This window comes from Typha angustifolia, chromosome 1 (genome assembly GCF_048772165.1).
Source record: "Typha angustifolia cultivar Huaian chromosome 1, ASM4877216v1, whole genome shotgun sequence".
NCBI classification, from domain to species: Eukaryota; Viridiplantae; Streptophyta; class Magnoliopsida; order Poales; family Typhaceae; genus Typha; species Typha angustifolia.
The window spans coordinates 2,511,671-2,531,708 of NC_133239.1; the positions used below are offsets into that span (position 1 = coordinate 2,511,671).

At 39.3% G+C, this 20,038-nt stretch overlaps 5 protein-coding genes across 6 annotated transcripts; 4 read left to right on the forward strand and 1 right to left on the reverse strand.

The window, feature by feature from the left end:
- Nucleotides 1-553: 553 nt before the first annotated feature.
- On the reverse strand, nucleotides 554-3,187 carry LOC140760547 (persulfide dioxygenase ETHE1 homolog, mitochondrial-like). The gene is made up of 10 exons (XM_073097551.1): nucleotides 3,038-3,187; nucleotides 2,798-2,937; nucleotides 2,438-2,566; nucleotides 2,143-2,250; nucleotides 1,834-1,968; nucleotides 1,504-1,545; nucleotides 1,349-1,408; nucleotides 1,218-1,271; nucleotides 1,098-1,122; nucleotides 554-992 (listed from the first exon to the last, which is right to left on the reverse strand). Exons 2-10 carry the CDS (start codon nucleotides 2,921-2,923, stop codon nucleotides 898-900), a joined length of 774 nt encoding a protein of 257 aa, XP_072953652.1. The 5' UTR covers nucleotides 2,924-2,937; nucleotides 3,038-3,187; the 3' UTR covers nucleotides 554-897.
- Nucleotides 3,188-6,388: 3,201 nt separating this feature from the next.
- LOC140762324 (peroxidase 19) lies at nucleotides 6,389-9,295 on the forward strand. The gene is made up of 3 exons (XM_073100060.1): nucleotides 6,389-6,765; nucleotides 6,961-7,176; nucleotides 8,528-9,295. The coding sequence occupies exons 1-3, from the start codon at nucleotides 6,484-6,486 to the stop codon at nucleotides 9,104-9,106; spliced, it is 1,077 nt and encodes a 358-aa protein (XP_072956161.1). The 5' UTR covers nucleotides 6,389-6,483; the 3' UTR covers nucleotides 9,107-9,295.
- A 1,226-nt stretch (nucleotides 9,296-10,521) lies between these two features.
- Nucleotides 10,522-12,511, forward strand: LOC140763058 (ethylene-responsive transcription factor 1B-like). The gene has a single exon (XM_073101095.1). It carries the CDS (start codon nucleotides 10,719-10,721, stop codon nucleotides 11,487-11,489), a length of 771 nt encoding a protein of 256 aa, XP_072957196.1. The 5' UTR covers nucleotides 10,522-10,718; the 3' UTR covers nucleotides 11,490-12,511.
- A 1,251-nt stretch (nucleotides 12,512-13,762) lies between these two features.
- LOC140764658 (WUSCHEL-related homeobox 9-like) lies at nucleotides 13,763-16,269 on the forward strand. 2 transcript variants are annotated; one of them, XM_073103347.1, is made up of 5 exons: nucleotides 13,763-14,223; nucleotides 14,319-14,507; nucleotides 14,772-14,927; nucleotides 15,588-15,787; nucleotides 15,879-16,269. In XM_073103347.1, the coding sequence occupies exons 1-5, from the start codon at nucleotides 14,091-14,093 to the stop codon at nucleotides 15,882-15,884; spliced, it is 684 nt and encodes a 227-aa protein (XP_072959448.1). In that variant the 5' UTR covers nucleotides 13,763-14,090; the 3' UTR covers nucleotides 15,885-16,269. The 2 variants fall into 2 exon arrangements, with proteins under 2 accessions (XP_072959448.1, XP_072959439.1); XM_073103338.1 differs by having other exon boundaries at nucleotides 13,772-14,223; nucleotides 14,319-14,927.
- A 1,101-nt stretch (nucleotides 16,270-17,370) lies between these two features.
- LOC140767042 (ras-related protein RABA1f) lies at nucleotides 17,371-19,797 on the forward strand. The gene is made up of 2 exons (XM_073106798.1): nucleotides 17,371-17,746; nucleotides 19,089-19,797. Exons 1-2 carry the CDS (start codon nucleotides 17,529-17,531, stop codon nucleotides 19,519-19,521), a joined length of 651 nt encoding a protein of 216 aa, XP_072962899.1. The 5' UTR covers nucleotides 17,371-17,528; the 3' UTR covers nucleotides 19,522-19,797.
- The last annotated feature ends 241 nt before the right edge of the window (nucleotides 19,798-20,038 follow it).

Consider the following 20,038-nt stretch of genomic DNA (forward strand, 5'->3'; position numbering starts at 1 on the left):
CAGTTTCATATTTACAAATACCCCCCTCCAAGTTGTTTATTTTGCATTTTTTAAAGTCGAAATACTTAGAAAAAATTTCGAAGCATTCACTGGTTACTCTTAATTATAACAGAGAGTAGATACTAATAGCTGCTGACTGAAAGTGTTGCCTTAGTTATACAATTCTTAATTTAAGGTTACGTTATTTTCTATTAGGCTTCTGAAATCTTATTATTCATAAGACTCCGTAAGATAAATTTACCACCTATATGACATAAAGTTAGGTAAACTATAAATAAGAAGTAAAAAATAATTTAATTACTCTTAATTTAATATATAATTATAATTAAATCAAGGATAAAATTATAACCCGATTTATGCGTGTAATAATTTAAATAATATTCCTAATCTAGAGTAGAGTAGGAATAATTTAGTGTGTATTTTCTAATCTATTATAGAAAAAAATGATAATCCAAACTGGAGCTAATAGTTTATGAACATGACCTGAGTATCAATTTTCATAGTTGCTAATTAACACTGACAGCAAACAAAGCAGTTGGTTCGCAACAAACACTTGGAAGAACATGAAGTCATCTTACTTTCATATAGAAGACAAAGTAGACATACAAAGTGAAGTCAGCAGAGCTGACTGCAGGTAGAAAACTCTCTGTGATAACATCACATAAAGAAGATGCGGCGCAAACACACAGCAAGTCAGCGAGAGCTGACCAGAGCTTATAACATAAAAGATTACATAGTTGCAGATGTTTTATTTATCAAGTACAAACTAAAGATCTGAAAATATATGATGACCACTTTGCAGCAACTCAATCCTACAGTGCCACCAAATGATACATATGCACCAAAGACTGCTGCCCTTATAGCAGTGTAATTGGAACACCAGTTGCTACTCATTGGTCAAGCTCCAGCTTTTGCAGGTGAATCTTGCAGCCCACAGACTCTATTTGCTGGCACAGCTATATCAATCATCTTCGGATAAGGCAAGTTTAAGTCTGCGGAAGGATGACGAGGAGAACTAATTATAATTGCTCATAATTTGGCATCACGGTGAATAAGATGGTTATTGTAATTCATATGATAATTGTATGATCCCTTACTTTCCATGATGTTCTTGAATGTTTCCTACAAAAGAGATGACCAAAATAAAATATTTATAAGGAAATAGGTAGACAAAAGAAATGATTATATTATATCATTGAATATTTGAAGGCAATTACCTCATCCTTTGTCAGCCGAGTGTTATATAGCACCTCTTCTCCAACTGTAGTAACCTGAAAATAGAATAGCTTGCTGTTGTAGTAGCTAATAACTAAGGTAATGAAGTTAAGATGCCAAGGAAGTTACTTACTGAGAAACCCTTGTAGTCATGACCAGGATACAGCAAAGTTTCCTTCGGCAGTGTGAATATCTGAAATCATACAAATTAGATGTCAGTGCGCGGATGATATAAGAACAACCTGCCTTTCTGACACTAAAATTGGTTAGCAAATCTCATCGGCTTGCCTGTGAATGCACCGAATTGTACAGCTGATGTGCACTTCCACCCTGCAACACCATTTACATTTCTCAAAATAATATTTTTGGAAGAGAGGTAGATGCAGATACCAGTTCAAAGTTACCGACGAATCAAACTTACAACAACTATACAATCGTAAATAGTAACAATGAGCAGTCCACACTATACAATATTAAAGAAACAAGAACACCCAAAATTCCCTGGGAGATGCAAGGCTTTGTATAATTGTAATCATAAAAACCTTTTCATACATATCATGATATTCTTCTAAACAAAGCAGAAAACTCTTGAAAACGATAAATTGTCGATAACTTTACCTGAAAATCCGTCCTTCCACAGCCACGTATAAGTAATGCATCACCTGTGAAAGCCATTCTTGGATTCGGCTGATCAGGCCCATCTCCTGTTACATATGTCACACAACCCACAGTATGACCAGGAGTAGCACGCACCTGCAATTGAAGTGAGAAGAGGAGATTAAGCAAACAGAGTTATGCACGTATCTGTTCTATTTGTTCAACAATATTCGCTCTTTTACGCTTTACAACATTATCTGATTTAAAAGGTAAAAAACGATATTGAAAACTCCAAAATTTTCAAGTATTTTCAGAGTAGTGTTGCTCTACCTCCAGAAAAAGATCACCAAAATATAATCTATCACCATGCTCAACAAAATGGTCTGCTTTCGCATCGTTAGCCTTCGAAAGGACGGACTTCACACCTGGCAGCTTCCTCTGAGAATGATGGCCATTATTACAGAAGATAAGTTCATCATGTTATAAAACGAACAAATAGCCATTGAGAAGAGAAAGAGAGAAAAAAAAACAGCAAACTTCTGTTTCTGGTATCACAATCACCACTACTAAGTTCTGAATCAAATAGTAATGTGGCATCCTTATTATAAAAAAATAAATAGCTTACCTTTATCAAGCCTGTTCCTGTGATATGATCGGCATGGACATGAGTATTCACGGCATAAATGAGCTTCAAACCCAATTCCTTAGCAAGATTTAGATCTCTCTCAACTGTTTTATCAACTGGGTCAACCAACTGCAACCAAAGAGAAAAGTAAATTAACAGAGCCCAAGACCGACATTGCCAGTTTCATCGCAGGCATAAACTACTCTACTGTATTGGGTATTCCTTATCTTAACCCAAACAAACAAAATTGCACTAAAAATTTCGGCATTTCCACATCAAATAGCCAGATTATCAGACAAAAGAGACGAATCATCGTGAACCCAAATGAGTTCTTAGACAATTTATAATTCTAATCCTCACCACAGCAGGCTTCTCGGGATGGCCAACATCAGCCAAGAGGTATGTGTAGGTGAAAGACTCCTTCTCAAAGAGCTGGCGAAAGAGTAATCTCTGCGACTGCCCTGTAAATTTGCTATACGCCGCCATTGCAACGAACCGACCTACAGAGGAATTCACAAGGGAAAAATACGAACTGGGTTGGACACCTTTGGGATTACAGATGCGTAGGAAGTGGCTTTTGAATCGGAGCGGGAGCATCACCTCGTGCTTATATAGGGAAGAAGATCTTGCGGGGAGAGAAGGCTTCGCTCTTATCAAATAGGTGGCGATAGGGATTGGGTTTTGGAATAAGAAATGGAGGCGGGGTGATGAAAGCGATGAGCTAAGCGAGAATGATAAGTTCGTTGGGGTTTGAGGAATCTGTGGGCTGGTGAACGGTGGTGGGGACTCCATCTGGGATGATGATGTTTTGAGATTTGCTGTTGGATTTGGAATCGGAACACCCTTTGCACATATTCTGCAAGGAAAGTTGCATATTTCACCTATTTACGATTTACACCCTGAAGTTTTAATATTTGCAAACAGGGCTATATTAGCACTAACACTATGTAGGAAGTAGATATATTTCGTCACCGTATACTATTATTTTCTAAGATATTAAATTACTCCTATCTTTTTCTTTTTCTTTTTTTTCTAAGACACAATATATTTTATTTTCTCCTCTAATATCCTCTATTTTTAACTCTCTTAGCTTGGGTATATGCTTTTCTTTTTATTTTAGTAAATTATTTTGGTATGTATATTCTAATCGTAGAAGTTCGATTCGAAAATTAATATAAAGTGAAAAGAACAGGGTGTTAAGTACAAATTTCCAATTCTTTTGCCATGTGTGATGTGAGGTGTTATTCCTGCAACTGTGATTGGAGGGAATCCTAGAACATGGATTTAGCCCTCATAGCCCGTTCTTTGGTCCCTATAAGGTATCTCAAATCAGACACTGAGACAAGAGAACCAGTTTGATGTTTTATCTATGGGCCTATCAATTTCTTCTATGACAGTACCCGTTCTAATCTTATGAACCCTATCCATTTAATTTTGAATGTGATCATGATCGTTGAATCCATTGAACGATGCATCCAGACCGACTCGAAAATAAATGGCTAGCATCTAAACTTACCTTGGTGGGCGAGAATTAATTGGACCTGCAACAACCAAGTCAGCAGATCAAAGAAAATTACTCAAATAATTGAAGCTGATAGCTCCAGGCCCACCTGGCGTTCCAAATGTCAATCTACTTGGATCCAAGTGAAAGTGGGAAGTTACTTACTACGAATTATAATATGCATTAGTTGTTGGTGGATCTTTCTGCATTGGTTCTGTTCACACTTAACAACCAGAGATATTATATTAACAATTCAGATATTTTATTTACTTTGATTCATGAGCTGTTATTTATTTTTCACATATACTATCCATAAGTAGTCGTGTGACTTCGGATGATTAAAATTGTGATAAGTTATACTCTTATTTTTAGAGAGAAAAAAGAAAAAAAAAAGAAATTATCTTTTTATTTATTTTTTATTTTTTTTTTGTTAATGGGCCATAGTTTTCTAACAACTTAGGGGTCTAAGTTTATTGAAAAAATAAATAAATAAATAAATAAATGAGTATGAGAAAAAAGGCATAGTTGAGAAGGTGTGTCTTTAAGAATTGTAATTAGAGTAAGACAGAGATTTAATCCGTATAGTCCATTAAAAGTGAACCCTAATTATCCAAGTCATTCTACTTATGGAAAGAGACACGTAAAGAAAGCGTAAAAGACAGCACATGAGAAGGATAACATATAATAATCGAAAGTAATCGTGCTTATGCATACATTACGCACACTTGATATTACAATAGGCTTCTAATTAGCCCACTTGACATTTGCAAACGTGAGTCGAATCTATCTTCGTGTATTCCGTTCCCATTTGGGGTGTTAGCGGATCCCATTAAATCACTGAACCGATCCGGATCCGAATTCACTGCCTTTTTTTAATGATAAAATTCCATAAATTTCTAATATTCATTTGGAAATGTGTTACAATATAATTATATTAGCTGATTAGTTTAGGCTCTAGTTAGGTGTATGCTCTTGGCCACACAAAACAAATCCGGATTAAGCCATTAAAGGTTAATTAGCACCTAATAAAGTTCATGTACAGCAAGTTGTTTGCATGTTTTGAAGTGCATTGCTGCAACTCCTCGAAACACTCGACTGTTTGGCAAGAGTAAGAAAGCCCATTTGGATAACTATTATTAATAATGTATTGATATATGACATGAAAGAGAATGTATTTCTCATCACAATAAGAGGCTCGGATTTATCTTTTTATGGTTGCAACATCATCTCATCAGGACTCATTTACAATCATATTAGCAAATATGAGCACAAATCTATGTAATTTGCATGGAAAGGGCACTTATTTGATGCGCAATGTGTGTGTTTGAACAACAATGGGCATGGGGAAGAACACACGTACTCTTTTGGAGGGTTTAGGTGATAGTTTTTGGTTTTCCGTTTCTCTTCTTTCCTCTTATTTTTCTTCCTTTTCCAAGACTCTTGCTGTTCACATATATAGCATTGTCAACTTACCAATCTTAACTAAGAGAGAGAGAGAGAGAGAGAGACTTGCTCCTTACAAATCTACTGACATTCTCCAGTGCTTATAATTGATACTTTATCGCATTATTGTCCAATCCAAGCATTGACATTCTCAATCGAAGACCCTCCGGATGGCATCAAGCCTTGGAATGGGAAATTTAATTGTGGCAATCGGGTTGGCAGCCCAAGGGAGGGAGGAGGCAACAAAGGATAAGGGAAGAAAAGTAGAAGAAGAGTAGGAGGGGGCGATTGAAGAGGAGAGAGATAGAGAGTGAGTATACGCTAAGCTCAGCTAGCTCTGATTTGGTCCAGGTTTAGGCCCAAAAAATCCGGCCCGAGTCACGAAGCTACAAGACGATGTCAGTTCCCGTGGTGGCCATTATAATTTATTGCCTCTCTCTTCTCTGGATTCTGGGAGCTTCTTCTCCCCCAAGTCTCCAAAACTGTAACCACTACCCACTACCGAACGAGAGCTAGTCGACAAAAGTCGCCTGACCACTTTCGTCTCTCACACGCATGCGCCGATCGAGGCCGGCCAACAGAACTCGGCTCTCCTCCTCTCTTCCTAACCATTGTAATTAATCACACCACTGAAGAGGGAGTACGTATCAAGTATTAGAAGCTCATCGAATAAATTTTGCAAGGCAAATTCAAAGCCGTATCCCCGTTAGCAGAAATGGACCAAGATCTAATATTCTTCAATGCCGTCAAGTAGTGCAGAGACCCCAACGCGCGCCCGTGAATCGATCATGGACAGCGTATACTGGAATATTAAACGTCAAACGACAAAGATTTCCTTCACCCAACTGCTCCTAGCGCCCCTACTCCCGATACGTGGCGGTTTCCTACTGGTCCACGCAAGACACACGACCACTAACTTCTCTCCCTCTCTTTCCTGCGTCCATGTTCTTCGTTCACGGGCGTTAGATTATGATTAGATTCTCTCAAAAGAACCCCCCCCCCCCCCTTAATAATTTGTTTCACTCTCCCTCTTACTCGGCTCTACGAACGTTGTTATTATCTCCATTAATTGACGTTGGTTTCTTGTGGTGTTTCTTCTACAATGCCAGGCTTTTCGAGCTTAATCCGCCATCTCTCTCTTCTTCTCTTATTCCTCTCCTATTTCGTCTCATATCTTGTTGGGATAGCAGAGTGCAATAATGTCACTACTAGTACTACTAGAAGGAGAGCCCCTGTTCGCCACCAGCTCTCGTTGGATTTCTACTCCAAGGTTTGCCCTCAGGTCGACCAGATCGTGTACTCGGTCACCGCGGCGCGCTATCGGGATTCCCCGGCCTCCGGCCCCGCCACCATTCGCCTCTTCTACCACGACTGCTTCGTCGAAGTAACCCTAATTCTATCCTCATTTCGACGATCAAATATAGATCTTATCTTCACTCACTCACATAGTCACATTTGACGGGGGGGTTAAAATTGCAAATGTAGTCGTAATTTAGCATAATCGGGCTTTTACTGCTAACGTACGCGTTTGGGTCATCTGAGGAGGGATTAAGTCCGCGCTCGTTTCTGTGAATTGTAGGGTTGTGACGCGTCCATATTGATCTCGCCAACCCCGGCCGGCGTCCGCGGCGGGGGGCCGGCGAAGGTGGAGCGGGATGTGGAGGATAACAAGAACCTGGCGCCGGAGGGTTTCGACACGGTGAATGCGGCGAAGGCCGCCGTCGAGGGCAAGTGTCCCGGCGTGGTGTCTTGCGCCGATATCCTCGCCATTGCGGCCAGAGACTTCGTCCATCTGGTATGTTATTATTCTTAAATTACGAATTATGATACGAGTACTAACTTTGCTTGACATGAAGAATCCTTGAGAAAAATAACTACAACAACAGTTAACAGTTCTCGATTAATCCTGTAGTATGACTTAATTAACACTTTATAATCAGATGGCAGCGTTAATCAAGTTGCTGTCATGTAAATAGAGGCCTGCATGAGTTGTGGATCCCACATGTTCATCGTAGGGCATCCACTTAGCAAAGCCCTAGTTTTCCTCACAATTAAGCTTAATAATGCATGTTAACAGATTATTTGTAGCTAAGCCTTCCAGGTGGCAGTAAGCTCTCGAGATTCGTAAGTCATTTTAGATTATTGGAAGAAGACAGGGCCAGATCGATCATTGCCAAAATAATCTATGGATAGATGGATGCATTCGTCTGTCCAAATCAGAGCAAATATCAACTCATCTCAGACGATATAATATATATATATATATCTATATATAAAGAGAGAGAGTGAGAGACTTGCATGTGAATTAGTGCCAGTTGTCTTGTGGAAGTCTCTATATAAGGTTGGCAGTTTGTTTCTGCTTCTCTGAGAGTCGTGCCTTAACTGGCAATTCTTTGGTGGGTGCAATATGGCCCACCTCTCTTTTTCCTGTGTACGTACCACTTTTATTTTAGGATGTGTTTAATTGTTAGAGAGTAAAGTTTAATATTAAGTGACCGAGGGAAAATTACTCTCTCTAAGTACAAAATAAAGAAATAGAACTAAAAGAACTCTTAGGATGTTATTACCAATATGACTACGTGGTAATGTTAATTTTCTCTCCTTTTTTATTTTTAAATTTTATAATAGTTTTAACAAATTTTAAATTTTAGATTCAACCCATTGCTATGGCAAAGCACGTAACTAGTCGATAGTCATATAATCCAGGTGTAGATATCTCACCTTCTAATGGATAATTGGGTTAATCAAATACATCATAGAAGAGGTGTTACGTGCACTCATTAACCACTTGTTATGTTAAGCAATCATTGGGTACCGTACCAATTACTCAACTTTAGATATTATTGCCCCCAAAAGCATTTTGAGGTCATTCCACTTAACTGGTAATTACCGTACATATAAGTTAAATAAATATTAACCCTCTTCCCTTTGTGATTGTATTGTTGCCCCTCTTATAAATAATTTTGATGAAAAGTACTTTAGGTTTTTTTTTTTTAATTTTTCATTTATATAAATAGTAGAGTATTTTCTTTTTCTTCAGAAATTATTAGGTATATTGTAGTTTTTTTAACGTACTTTTTGAGGTAATAAAAAGTAAAACATAAGGTGTTAATTAGGGCTAATTAAAGATGAATGCATGCACGCAGGCTGGGGGCCCATATTATGCAGTAAAGAAGGGTAGGAAAGACAGCAAAGTCTCCCTGGCCCACAAAGTCCGGCCCAACCTTCCACGCGCCAACTCCACAGTGGACGAGCTCCTCCGGCTCTTCACCTCCAAGGGCCTCACCAAAGAAGACCTCGTCGCCCTCTCCGGCGCCCACACCATCGGCTTCTCCCACTGCGACCAGTTCGTCGCCCGGCTCTACGACTTCCGAGGCACGAAGCGGCCGGACCCCTTCATGGACCAACGCCTCCTCAAGGCCTTGCAAATGTACTGCCCCTACTATGGTGGGAACCAAGACGTGGTTGCACCATTCGACGTGCAAACCCCCTTCTCCTTCGACCACATGTACTTCGGAAACCTGGAGGCCAGGATGGGGCTATTGGCCACGGACCAGGCTCTGTTCGTCGACCCCAGGACGAGACCTATCGTGCAAGCGCTGGGGAGGGATAAGGCTAAGTTTTTCCAGGCCTTCTCTGCTGGGATGGATAAGATGGGGACGATTAGGATTAAGAAGGGGAAGAAGGGGGAGATTAGGAGGGATTGTAGCAAGCACTTGGTGTGATGGAGAATAAAAGAGAATATTAAGGAAAAGTATACGGGGTTGTTTGTTTGTTTGTTTGTTTGAAGTCCCTAATTTTCTTTTTTTTCTAGTACAGTGGAGGTTGGGTTTTGGTTTACTGTTCGTTTACTTGTACGTGTTAGAGAGACTTTACTTTTACGCATTCGATTCACTTCTCTTTGCTTCTGAACTTGTATGGGTTTTGGATCAGAAAAAAACGAAACCTTTGAAACCTCTCTGGCATCCAGAGGGAGGGGCAGATTCCTTGCGGCCCCAGTGTAGGAATTTCCTGCAGACGGTACTCTGGCAACCTACAATTGGTTGACGACAAAAAAAAGTCGACGAAAAATTACATTTCGCAGCTTAATTTTCAAGAACTAACGGTGTTTTCTGAAAATAAAGCCCTAAATATAAGGCACAGAATATGTATAATTACTGAAAAATTCGGGGAGTGAAACATAAAGTTTCCGGAAGTTCAATTAGGGCTGCAAGTATCTCCGACTCCAGGAAGTTCTTGCTGCCTTAGCTTCAGATCCACTGCGCATGCTTTATTCGCAATTTAACTTTTCCCTTTTCTAAGGTAAACATATTATTCAAATTAAAATATCAGTTGACTAATTTCTAAACAAACTGGAGAAACAAATAAAAATCTAGTTATTCTACTAAGGCACACACTAATCGAAAGTCAAAACTCCCATAGCTACCAAACTTAGCTCTCAAGAAAAACTTCCACAAATTATCACTCCTCGTCACCTCATTTCCTTGTGATTTACTGAACATTGAGATTGAAAACAGTGGGCTTCCAGGATACAATACAATGAACACACTCCGAAACAATCTTTTCTGAACTCCGAGGCGGCAACTCCATCGCTTCAACGCGCTGACTTCTGAAAAAGACATTGCATTACAAATGTAAGTGTTTTGCTTAAGCAAGCGTAATGCTGATTGCAGCAAATCTAAGAATATCAGCTTTTATTCGTCAAGTTTGATATCTAACAAGACGTTCCTTCACAAAAGCATCATTGAATTTAGACTCCCTTTCAAAGTCAGCAACAACCCACCCATGTTGTTGTTGGAATGTCAAAGTGGTGCTAAAACGTATAACAAGGAAATTAATTTAAAAACACAGAACCTCTACCCATTCCAAGTGCTTTCCTACTAGGTTTCAGATATTAGAATAGAATACAAGTAATAACCATTTGAAGCAATTGACAACATCCTTCCCGGAAACATTAATCTATAGCATCCTTCTCTGATAAGTGATAATAAAAGATAAAAGAATTTCATGGTAATCAAATGTTCAATGATGAGGGTAACATAACGTACACATTACCCTTCTAGAAATCTACATTCATGCAATAGAACGTCATATCTTATGAGTAACGAAAACATATTACAAGATTAATTGTTACCTGAAGGCTGAATGAGATGAATGACTTGAGTGTTTGCTACATAACCTTTCTGATCCAGATTTCCCTGTTCACTAAGTAAACCTAAGCTTTGAGATGGTCAACTATGGCATCCGTATATATCATCGTCCCAATCAACTCTCCACCATCCCTTATCCAGTTCTCTGCAGTTTACTCCACCATAAGAAAACTTCTCAACTTGCACAATGGTCATGGCAATAACAGCTCACAATTCTGAAGCACGTGAAGAGATTCTTGAAAATGTTTGGGCTAGTTTCATCACAGGTGATGCCCTCAGGAGCTGCAGCTCTCATGATGATCCCATCAGCACCACAACAACCTCAAAAGGGGAGGAAGGACAGGTTGCACTCTTACAGAGGCTTCCAAGCCTTGGCAGATGGATATCCATGGGAGCGGAAGCCTGGAATGAGCTCCTCGATGGAATAATGTTGTCAAATAGCCACAAGAATTTCTCACCCACAACTTCCATAGACCATACACGCTCATCTTCTGAGACTAGAACTCCAACAGCAATAAAAGTTGCTTCCAGGCATTACAGGGGAGTAAGGAGGAGACCCTGGGGAAAGTATGCAGCAGAAATAAGAGATGCATCAAGGAAAGGAGCGCGAGTTTGGCTCGGAACTTTTGAAACTGCAGAAGAAGCTGCCCTTGCATATGACAAAGCTGCTTTGAGAATGAGAGGCCCCCATGCTCAGCTAAACTTCCCTACGAAGAGGGAAACAGAAGGCATAGAAAGTGACCCAAGTGTTGGCTCTCTGTTGGATTGCACTGAGATAAATTGCAATTCTAAGAAGCTAGGAATGAGGACAAGGGAGACAGATGAGGAGATTCATACTGAACTATCTGCAAGGAAGAGAAGCAATTACGTCCAAGACATTGTCGGGAACGAAAAAGAAATTGTAGAGTTAGAAGACCTTGGAATAACCTACTTGGAAAGCTTATTGTCTTCCTCGTAATGAAGAATACAAGACAATTCCGAGTGTGTAAAGGCAAGCAAATTTTAGTTAGCCTATAGTACATGCAACATAGACTATGAGTAATGCTTCAGCTTATCAATATAGTGAAGTCTAAAGAAAAACAAAGACAATGTGTAGCTATTATGTTTTGATAGATGTATAGATTGTAATATTGTACATTTTCTTTAGGATGGAAACTTTTTACTTTCTATAATTGAGTAATGTTAACTGATTTTTTTTGCGAAATAGAGATATCTTAATGTCGAGAATGATAAAAGAAATTGTGCAATCATTATCTTTCATAACCAGGACAAATAATGCAATATTTCTTTTTGCAACTTATTCATATTTAATTTAATGATCATACCTGGAACGTCAAGCATCAACCCTGAATGATCAAAGGCAAGTTGCTTTTACCCTAAGTAGCTGCTTATTATTTCACATGATCAAAAGAACTAATAGAAAGGTTATTGTCTACCATAACAAACAGCAAATGAGAAAAAAGAACAGAAAAAGAGAATCAGATGTTTTCTCCAGTTCCAGTAAATAGATTTCAGTTGGCAAGGGTTCTACTACGTAAGAGTAGCTGGAAAGTCATAATTTCACGACCGGCTAGAGAGATATGTACAACTGATGAATTCAATGGTCAGCTCTTGCAAACTCCTTGTAAATCAGTGATTTTAGTTGCATTAACATATAAAGACAATTGTCATATTTCGAAGTTGTAATTTAGAATGTAAATCCGTACTTCAATAATCTTAACTACGGTGGGACATTCCAAGAGCAAGCAAACCTCGACAAGAAAATGACATATATGGAATCTTACTCACAGATACTTAGCAATTGAAAAGAAATTCAATGCAGAAATTACTGGATCCTGTCTTTGATATTTTCCCTAGAAACATCTACGGAAGTACAAAAACAATTCCGATCAAAGAAGTTCAAGCGATTTCCCTAACGCATTCACTACTATACCTAAAGATCCTAACCGATGAGCCTAAAAAAAATTGCATAAAAAAAAAGTTGGCTCACCAGTTAACCTTTAATCCCATCACTTCGACGCCCTGGGGAAGGATTTAGACGCATCCTTGATTGAGATCGCGGCCACTGACGCCTTGCGAAGTACTCCTCGCTCTTTGCTCCAGTAATTTTTCCCCTTCCATTTCCAATTGCCAAAACCAAATGGTGGGCTCTTTCCGCTCAGGCCCGAGAACAAACATTTTAGGGGCATGGGTTGGGCCATAAATAAAGCAGGCCAAGGCTTGAGCTTTTCTTGTAAGAAACATTTCATTTAAGACCCTACCCTTAAGTGATTTTATGATTTAGTCCTTACACCTCAATGGATTTTGGGCTCCCCATCTGCTCGTGGTGCACGCATTTAAACGAAGAATGTTGTTGTATTTATGTCACGCAGGGCCCCGGTGAACAAGAGATGCATAACATATATATATATATATAGGTATATAATCCTAACTCCTAAGAAATAAATAATTTGCTACGTTTCTATCCCCTTATCAGTTTGATTTAAAAGAAATTAATTACCCAGGAATTAGCAAACTCTTTCTATAGGATGAGGAGTGTGTGATAACAATAATAATTATATAACAATATTATTTATGTAAAGAGAGAGAGAGAGAAGGAAAAGAAGAACCCTCGAGTCAATCCATTTTAAGCACATTTCACTATGCATGCCCGATATAAACCCAATGCCAATTACTACCTCCCATCCCCCCCTCATTTTCCAACCGAAATTCCTTTACGTGCCTTCTTGACTTTCCAATTAAACTTTCCACCTCGCTACCTCCCGTATTTACTCCTCCAACAACCCCTTCCATTATAATAATCCCACCACACTTATAGCTCTATCTCCTCATTTACTACACCACTTGAAGCCAACCAAACGAGAACCTGAACCTCGTGAGGCTCCTCTCGTTGAAATATCCAAGCAGTAGAAAAGGTGGCAGACAAAAGGTAAACTAAGATAGCAACCTCTCCCTCTCCCTCTCTCACACACACACACAGACACACATCTTGTACTTTTGCTCTCTATCTTAATTTCCTTCTTTACCTAACTTGTGCTGTTGTTTATTGTGAATCTTAATCACCACCTCTCTCTCTCTCTCTCTCTCTCTCTCTCTCTCTCTCTCTCTCTCTCTCAGTTGTGTACTAATTAAGTCCAGGCAGATGGTCTTTTTTTTTCGTGCCCATCTTGCTTCTTATACGAGGGAATTCCAGTATACTGTAGTCGTGGGGATCAGCATATAGGATTTAATGCCACTGTAAGAGAGGTATGGGATAATACCACCCGTTGCTATTTTTCACCCCTGGAAGGTGTTTCGTGTTGTAGTTTATTGAGTTCTGCTTGCTTTCTCTGGGAGATGGTGAGGAACTGTTCCTTCCTACTATCTATAAGAAAGAATGAAAAATATATATATACATTTTATATTAATTGAGATAATAACGTTACATAAAGGGGTAGGTGAGGCTATTATAAGAGAGGGAGGATCCACTACCAGAAGCCATAGGAGTTCATCAGAGATTCAGAGTAACATATAGATCTCAACCCCCCCACTTCTACATCATCATCATCATAGAGTCATCATGGCATCATCCAACAGGCATTGGCCTAGCCTGTTCAAGTCCAAGCCATGCTATGCCCACCAGCAATGGCAGCATCATGACATCAACACATCCTCTCTCTTATCTGGTGGTTTTAATAGCCCATACACCTCAGGTGTGTATATATACATCTACATCTCTCATGGCATCATGACATGCTATTACACTATTGATAAGCTTAAGAAAACTGCATGTCTTATATTCTACCAGGATGTGAGGAGCGGACCCCGGAGCCGAAGCCGAGGTGGAACCCGAAGCCGGAGCAAATCCAGATCCTAGAAGCCATCTTCAACTCCGGCATGGTGAATCCGTCCCGCGACGAGATCCGAAGGATCCGAGCTCAGCTCCAAGAATACGGCCACGTCGGCGATGCCAACGTGTTCTACTGGTTCCAAAACCGTAAGTCCCGCAGTAAGAACAAGCACCGCCACCTCCAATCCACCACCCGAGCTCAGAGCCGACCCACTGCCACGCCATCCTCATCATCCTCCCCATCTTCCTCGTCCGATCGATCGTCGAGGGCCGATAAGCCCCCGGCGTCGAACTTACCTATGGATGTGATGACGATGGCGTCACAGATGTGCTACCATGGCTCTGTGGATTATAGTAGTGAGAGTTTTTATTCGCAGGGTTCAAAAAATGGATATGGGTTCGCTTTGGCAGAGGTCATGGGGCAAGAGTGGTGCAAGAGTGAAGATCAGGATGAGATGAAAGCTAAGCAGATGGAGGTGCACCATGGATATGATGCTGTCGCTTGTGCAGCTACGATTGATCATGCTATTGCTTCAAGTGTTACTGGTCAGTTCAATGAGATACAAGGTATGTGACTTGGTATGATATATTTCTTCTTCTCTCCTCACCTATAGTTTGATGTTTGTTCTTTCTTGTCTATCTCATTAAAGCAAAGCAATGACTAAGTATATATATAAGTATCGGAAACTGCAATATTTTGTTCAAGCTATGCGTAGATATTTAGTTATTAAGTACTTCCACACATGAATACGCAAGTCCATAAACTCTTTATGATTAGCTGATAAAGTGATTCCTAGATAAAGATTAATTAGGTACGTAATAGAGAGGTCGAACTATTCTTTGACAAAAAAAAGAGCTAAATATCCAAAAGAGTTTGAACTGCGCGCCTCAAATCTCGTGCTGTGTGGTCATGTCATGGAGATATACATCCATGCGTACATCGTTGAAAAGATTGAGAAGATGGTGGTCAAACTCTTCTGCTCTTCCATCACACGACAAAAGAGCTATTAGCTTTGGTCTTCGCATTAGGGCGCTCTTCCCTAGATTGGCCGTGTGCATGGAATCAATACATTCGGGAGACTTTTTCTCTAAACTTGGGGATTTCCTCAAAAGAGCTCCATTCAAATTAAACCAACTTCGTCCGATATAAATAGTAACTCATGCATTACTAAAGTACTCACTGATACTAATGGTGCTTTTGCTTAATTTATCTATTTGGAAATGTAGGTTTACTTAATAGTGGCAATATGGCTAGCTATACGGTGTTTATAAATGAGCTAGCATTTGATGTAGTCGCAAGTACACTCAATCTGAGGGAGGTGTTTGGGGAGGAAGCCATCCTCCTCCACTCCTCCGGCTACCCCGTTGTCACCGATGAGTTCGGCGTCACCATCCAGCCTCTGCAGCATGGTGCCTCTTACTATCTGGTATATCCTCTCTCTCTAGATCGCTATCTTTCTCTGTTTGGTTTCATTGTAGCTATGGGGCTAATCTATTATTTTTATTATTTTGATCCAGGTTTAGTGAAATCAAAAGAAGAATATGCAGCGAGAAGTGCAACTCTTCGCGTCATAGCTTTTAGTTTAAGATTTGAAGTCCTTCCACTGATTAGCGTGTTTAGTTTATGGAACTTTTTTGTGGACAATGAATGCTGTTAAGTCTAAGTCAACATATGGATGTCAACTTTAGCAAAGAAATATCATTGCGATCAATTTTAAATGTCAGAGATAAAAACCTTGACCTCCTCCTTTGCTTGCTCTTTTGGATTTGGATGGACTTTACGTGTAGCATTCCTCTCTGGAGTGTAAGAACAACGAGTAACTGGAGACGCACACAGAGAGTAACTGGAGACGTACACAGACCAGGAGGAGTTTTTGACTGACAAACTCGTCAAAGGCGTATGTTTGTCGTCAAATTTTGTGGGTCATAACTATATATATATATTCTTATGAATCTGAGATTAATTACTATCTAGAACAAGATCATACCTTGTTAATTAGTATAACTTTCTTATACCAAGGAATCGAATCATGTTATGCTTCTATTCTAGCAAGGACATCTCATGCATGCATGGATGGCCAAACCCATATAGATTGCGTACGTACTCATGCATGCATAGCACTAACCCAAACCCCATCACCATACATTAAGCTACGAAATCTCCAGGAGCTGAGCCTGGTCCACAACCATGCATAACGAATAACGCAACGTAAAGCAGTATAAACGTATAATATTTGATCAAACTTCACTGTACGGTGGGAAAACAAGAAAGAACGTCAAATATAGACATAGAATATTCATTCATTAATTTTTATTTCAACCGGTATGTATTTTACTAGTTAACATATAAAAGCTTCTAGATATAAAAATAATTTGAAATCCGACAAACGCGTACCATACTTAGCCATCAATCCTGTCCAATCCTGACACGACATGCCATATAAATAACTCGATCGAACAAGGGGTATAATTAATGTGCCGATGTATCTAACGTGAATCTTCGAACACAGGAAAAATCTAATTAAAAATAAATAAATAAAAAGAAAACAGGAAAAGACAAAGAATATTAAGTAGATCCTACCAGTTTGAAGGAGATTCGATCAATGTGATATCTGTGATTAGTGTAACAGACGGGACAACCCTCTGAGCTAATATTCGTAATATTATTTTTGAATAGTCTCAACTGTTATTATTTTTTAATTCTTGTTCTTCGTATTCATACCTACGGTGAATGTAATATATTAATCTTATATCTCAGCTCTCTTTTTATTTATTTTTATTATTTATTAATATATTGTGAAATTTTGTATATAACACCCCCCATATATTTTCACTGTAGATGAGGAAAGGAAAATTAAAATTCTTATTTTTATTACAAAAAACTTAGCTTTTACTAGAGTTTATATTTCGTAAATACCCTCACAAATTTGTGCATTATAGGGTATCAATATGCAAATCGAATTTTCATAAGCTTTGCAAATCCGGCCCGCATTTTTTATCTCCCTCTTCTTGTCTAATCTACCGACGTTCGTCTAACCTCCTCTCTTTCTATCTCTAGATGACAAGGACCTTCGCAGCGACCACCACCTTCCCCTACCGAGGAGTAGAATAGATCATCGGATCTGATCGCCGGAGGAAGGCGGTGCGGAGGAGGAAGAGAAAGGTAGAATGGCGTATAGGGCGGAGGACGACTACGACTATCTCTTCAAGGTGGTGCTTATCGGCGACTCCGGTGTCGGCAAATCGAACCTCCTTTCCCGTTTCACGCGCAACGAGTTCAGCCTCGAGTCGAAATCCACTATCGGCGTCGAGTTTGCCACCCGGAGCATCCGTGTCGACGACAAGGTCGTCAAGGCCCAGATTTGGGACACCGCCGGCCAAGAAAGGTGTCCTTCCTCCCCTTTCATTTCGTTTCTTTGGGCATGGGTTTGGCTCGCATCTCCTTAGATCTAGATCGGATCGAAGAATCCTGATTCGTTGATCCGGTCTTATGCCTTACATCTCGGGAGAGTTAGTGTCTTCCTCGTGCCGGACTACGCTGGATCCGGTTAGGTTTCTCTATCTAGATACCGGAAAAAGAATCAATTGATCGTGGAATTGTTCGTCTATGCCTTTGATCTGAATTCTTCAGTAAAGAATTCGATGCTTTCTTGAATTATAGCCTCTTGTAATTTATGGAATACTTCATTTCCTCTCGTTTGACTCGAACCCTAAATCTTGGATGGTATGATACGCAAATAGCTATCCTAGTATTTCGTGACCAATCTTTAAGAGTTCAATAGTTGTTTAGCCAGCTTGAGCATTTGATTAATCATTTGAATTTGTTTTTGCCTATTGTATAATCGTAGATATATGTAATCATGATTGTATGAAGCTATATCGAATTTATTTGTTTGTCTTTTTGCCCTTTAAATGTCATGTGCAAGCATTTTTAAGAAGGAAAACTATTACTTGCACCGAACCTTTAATGTCTGGGAAGTAGGTCATTTTCGCGGGCCCATTGATAAAATGTCCTCTTCCTATCTCTGTTTGTGTCCCTCTTTTAAGTTATTTTGATGTCTTTCCATTTTGCCCCCTTTCTTCTTCTTAATAATCAACCACTACAGGCAGTCTACAGGTGCTCTATATTGTGTTTTTTTTTAATGGTCTTTTCTTCTGAGTTCACTGTTTATTAAAATCTAAGAACTTTCATAATTTCCATCAACCTGTGTCGGTGACTTTAATTTGTATTGGCTGATAAGCTTATAGGTTATAGTCATAGTATTATGTTGTAAGACTTACAGTTCTACTTGTTCATAAATTCTTCCTGTGTGATCTACTGCATTCAATGTGTGATTTAGCTCTTACCTTTGGCTTTTCTCATAACATTTTTTATGATTGTAATATCTGCTTCTTTTTTTCTAAAAAATATTGTGCTTAGGAAACAGGGCAGGGTTTTCAAATAATCATTGTTCATTTGGAGCTGTGTTTTACACTTCTATTGAAGCATATGATGACATTTAAAAATAAATAAATACTGCATGGACTTTGAGATCTGTCCATTTCACTGTTCTTTTGTTGGAATAATTGCCTTTGTCACTTATTTAATTTGTCCTTTATCTTGAGTGCAAATCTCTTCATGCTCTTGCAACTTTCTGTCTTCATTTTAAATTGACAAAGAATTGTCAAACTAATCTTTAATCTATAACTTTGTATGAACCTTGTTTTCTCTTGTTCTTGCTTCAATAGATACAGAGCAATCACAAGTGCATATTATAGAGGAGCTCTTGGTGCACTTATCGTTTATGATGTTACTCGTCATGTCACATTTGAGAATGTGGAAAGATGGTTGAAGGAGCTTAGGGATCATACGGATTCCAGCGTAGTGATCATGCTTGTGGGGAATAAAGCAGACTTGCGCCACCTCAGGGCTGTATCCACTGAGGATGCAACATCTTTTGCTGAGAGAGAGAATACCTTTTTCATGGAAACATCTGCTCTGGAATCAATGAATGTGGAGAATGCCTTTACTGAAGTGCTCACGCAGATCTATCGTGTATCAAGTAAGAAGACACTCGATGCTGGTGATGATCCAGCAGCAGTGCCAAGGGGGCAGACCATTAATGTTGGCAACAAGGACGATGTATCAGCGATGAAAAAAGTTGGTTGCTGCTCAAATTAGCTAAAAAATAAGCCTTTTGATTGCATAATCTGGTAGAAATATGAAGGTTACTATGCATTCTAACAGTGTTCCTTTATTGTGGATTCGTTGGCATCACACTGTAACGAATACAATTCATTCTTGCCAAATTTAGTCAGCGGCAGACCCAGCTTGATGTGGCTAAAGATTAAGGTCTTGGAATTATTGTTGTTTCTGTTGAATGTAGTAGTTATTTTCCTTTTTTAACGTTGTACCGCAACACTTAAGAGATTTGTTAATCGAGTGCAAAATTCGCAATCTCTATTTTGGTGCTTTTATGCTTGAAAATGGGAAAGCTGTTGAACAGTGTTGAAATCTCACTGACTTACCCTGCAGAAAGTCTTGTAAGTTGCTCTCTTATTTCATTTGTTAGTTGCTTCATTCAAACCTGACTATAGTAAAGGGAGTACGAGGTGAAAATATGTGAGACTAACTCTAACCGAGTATTAGCATTGTTGTGATCCCAATTAAAAGGTGTGTTTTACTATAAGGGGCCGCA

Coding starts and splice junctions, on each gene's coding strand:
- LOC140760547 (XM_073097551.1), bottom strand. CDS start 2,923: ATGGCGGCGTATAGCAAATTTACAGGGCAGTCGCAGAGATTACTCTTT. Junction 1,409..1,503: donor ACAATTCGGTGCATTCACAG/GCAAGCCGATGA, acceptor GTATGATTTCAG/ATATTCACACTGCCGAAGGA. Junction 993..1,097: donor ATTCAAGAACATCATGGAAA/GTAAGGGATCAT, acceptor ATCCTTCCGCAG/ACTTAAACTTGCCTTATCCG.
- LOC140762324 (XM_073100060.1), top strand. CDS start 6,484: ATGCCAGGCTTTTCGAGCTTAATCCGCCATCTCTCTCTTCTTCTCTTA. Junction 6,766..6,960: donor ACCACGACTGCTTCGTCGAA/GTAACCCTAATT, acceptor TGTGAATTGTAG/GGTTGTGACGCGTCCATATT. Junction 7,177..8,527: donor CCAGAGACTTCGTCCATCTG/GTATGTTATTAT, acceptor GCATGCACGCAG/GCTGGGGGCCCATATTATGC.
- LOC140763058 (XM_073101095.1), top strand. CDS start 10,719: ATGGTCATGGCAATAACAGCTCACAATTCTGAAGCACGTGAAGAGATT.
- LOC140764658 (XM_073103338.1), top strand. CDS start 14,091: ATGGCATCATCCAACAGGCATTGGCCTAGCCTGTTCAAGTCCAAGCCA. Junction 14,224..14,318: donor TAATAGCCCATACACCTCAG/GTGTGTATATAT, acceptor ATATTCTACCAG/GATGTGAGGAGCGGACCCCG. Junction 14,928..15,587: donor TCAGTTCAATGAGATACAAG/GTATGTGACTTG, acceptor TTGGAAATGTAG/GTTTACTTAATAGTGGCAAT.
- LOC140767042 (XM_073106798.1), top strand. CDS start 17,529: ATGGCGTATAGGGCGGAGGACGACTACGACTATCTCTTCAAGGTGGTG. Junction 17,747..19,088: donor GACACCGCCGGCCAAGAAAG/GTGTCCTTCCTC, acceptor TTGCTTCAATAG/ATACAGAGCAATCACAAGTG.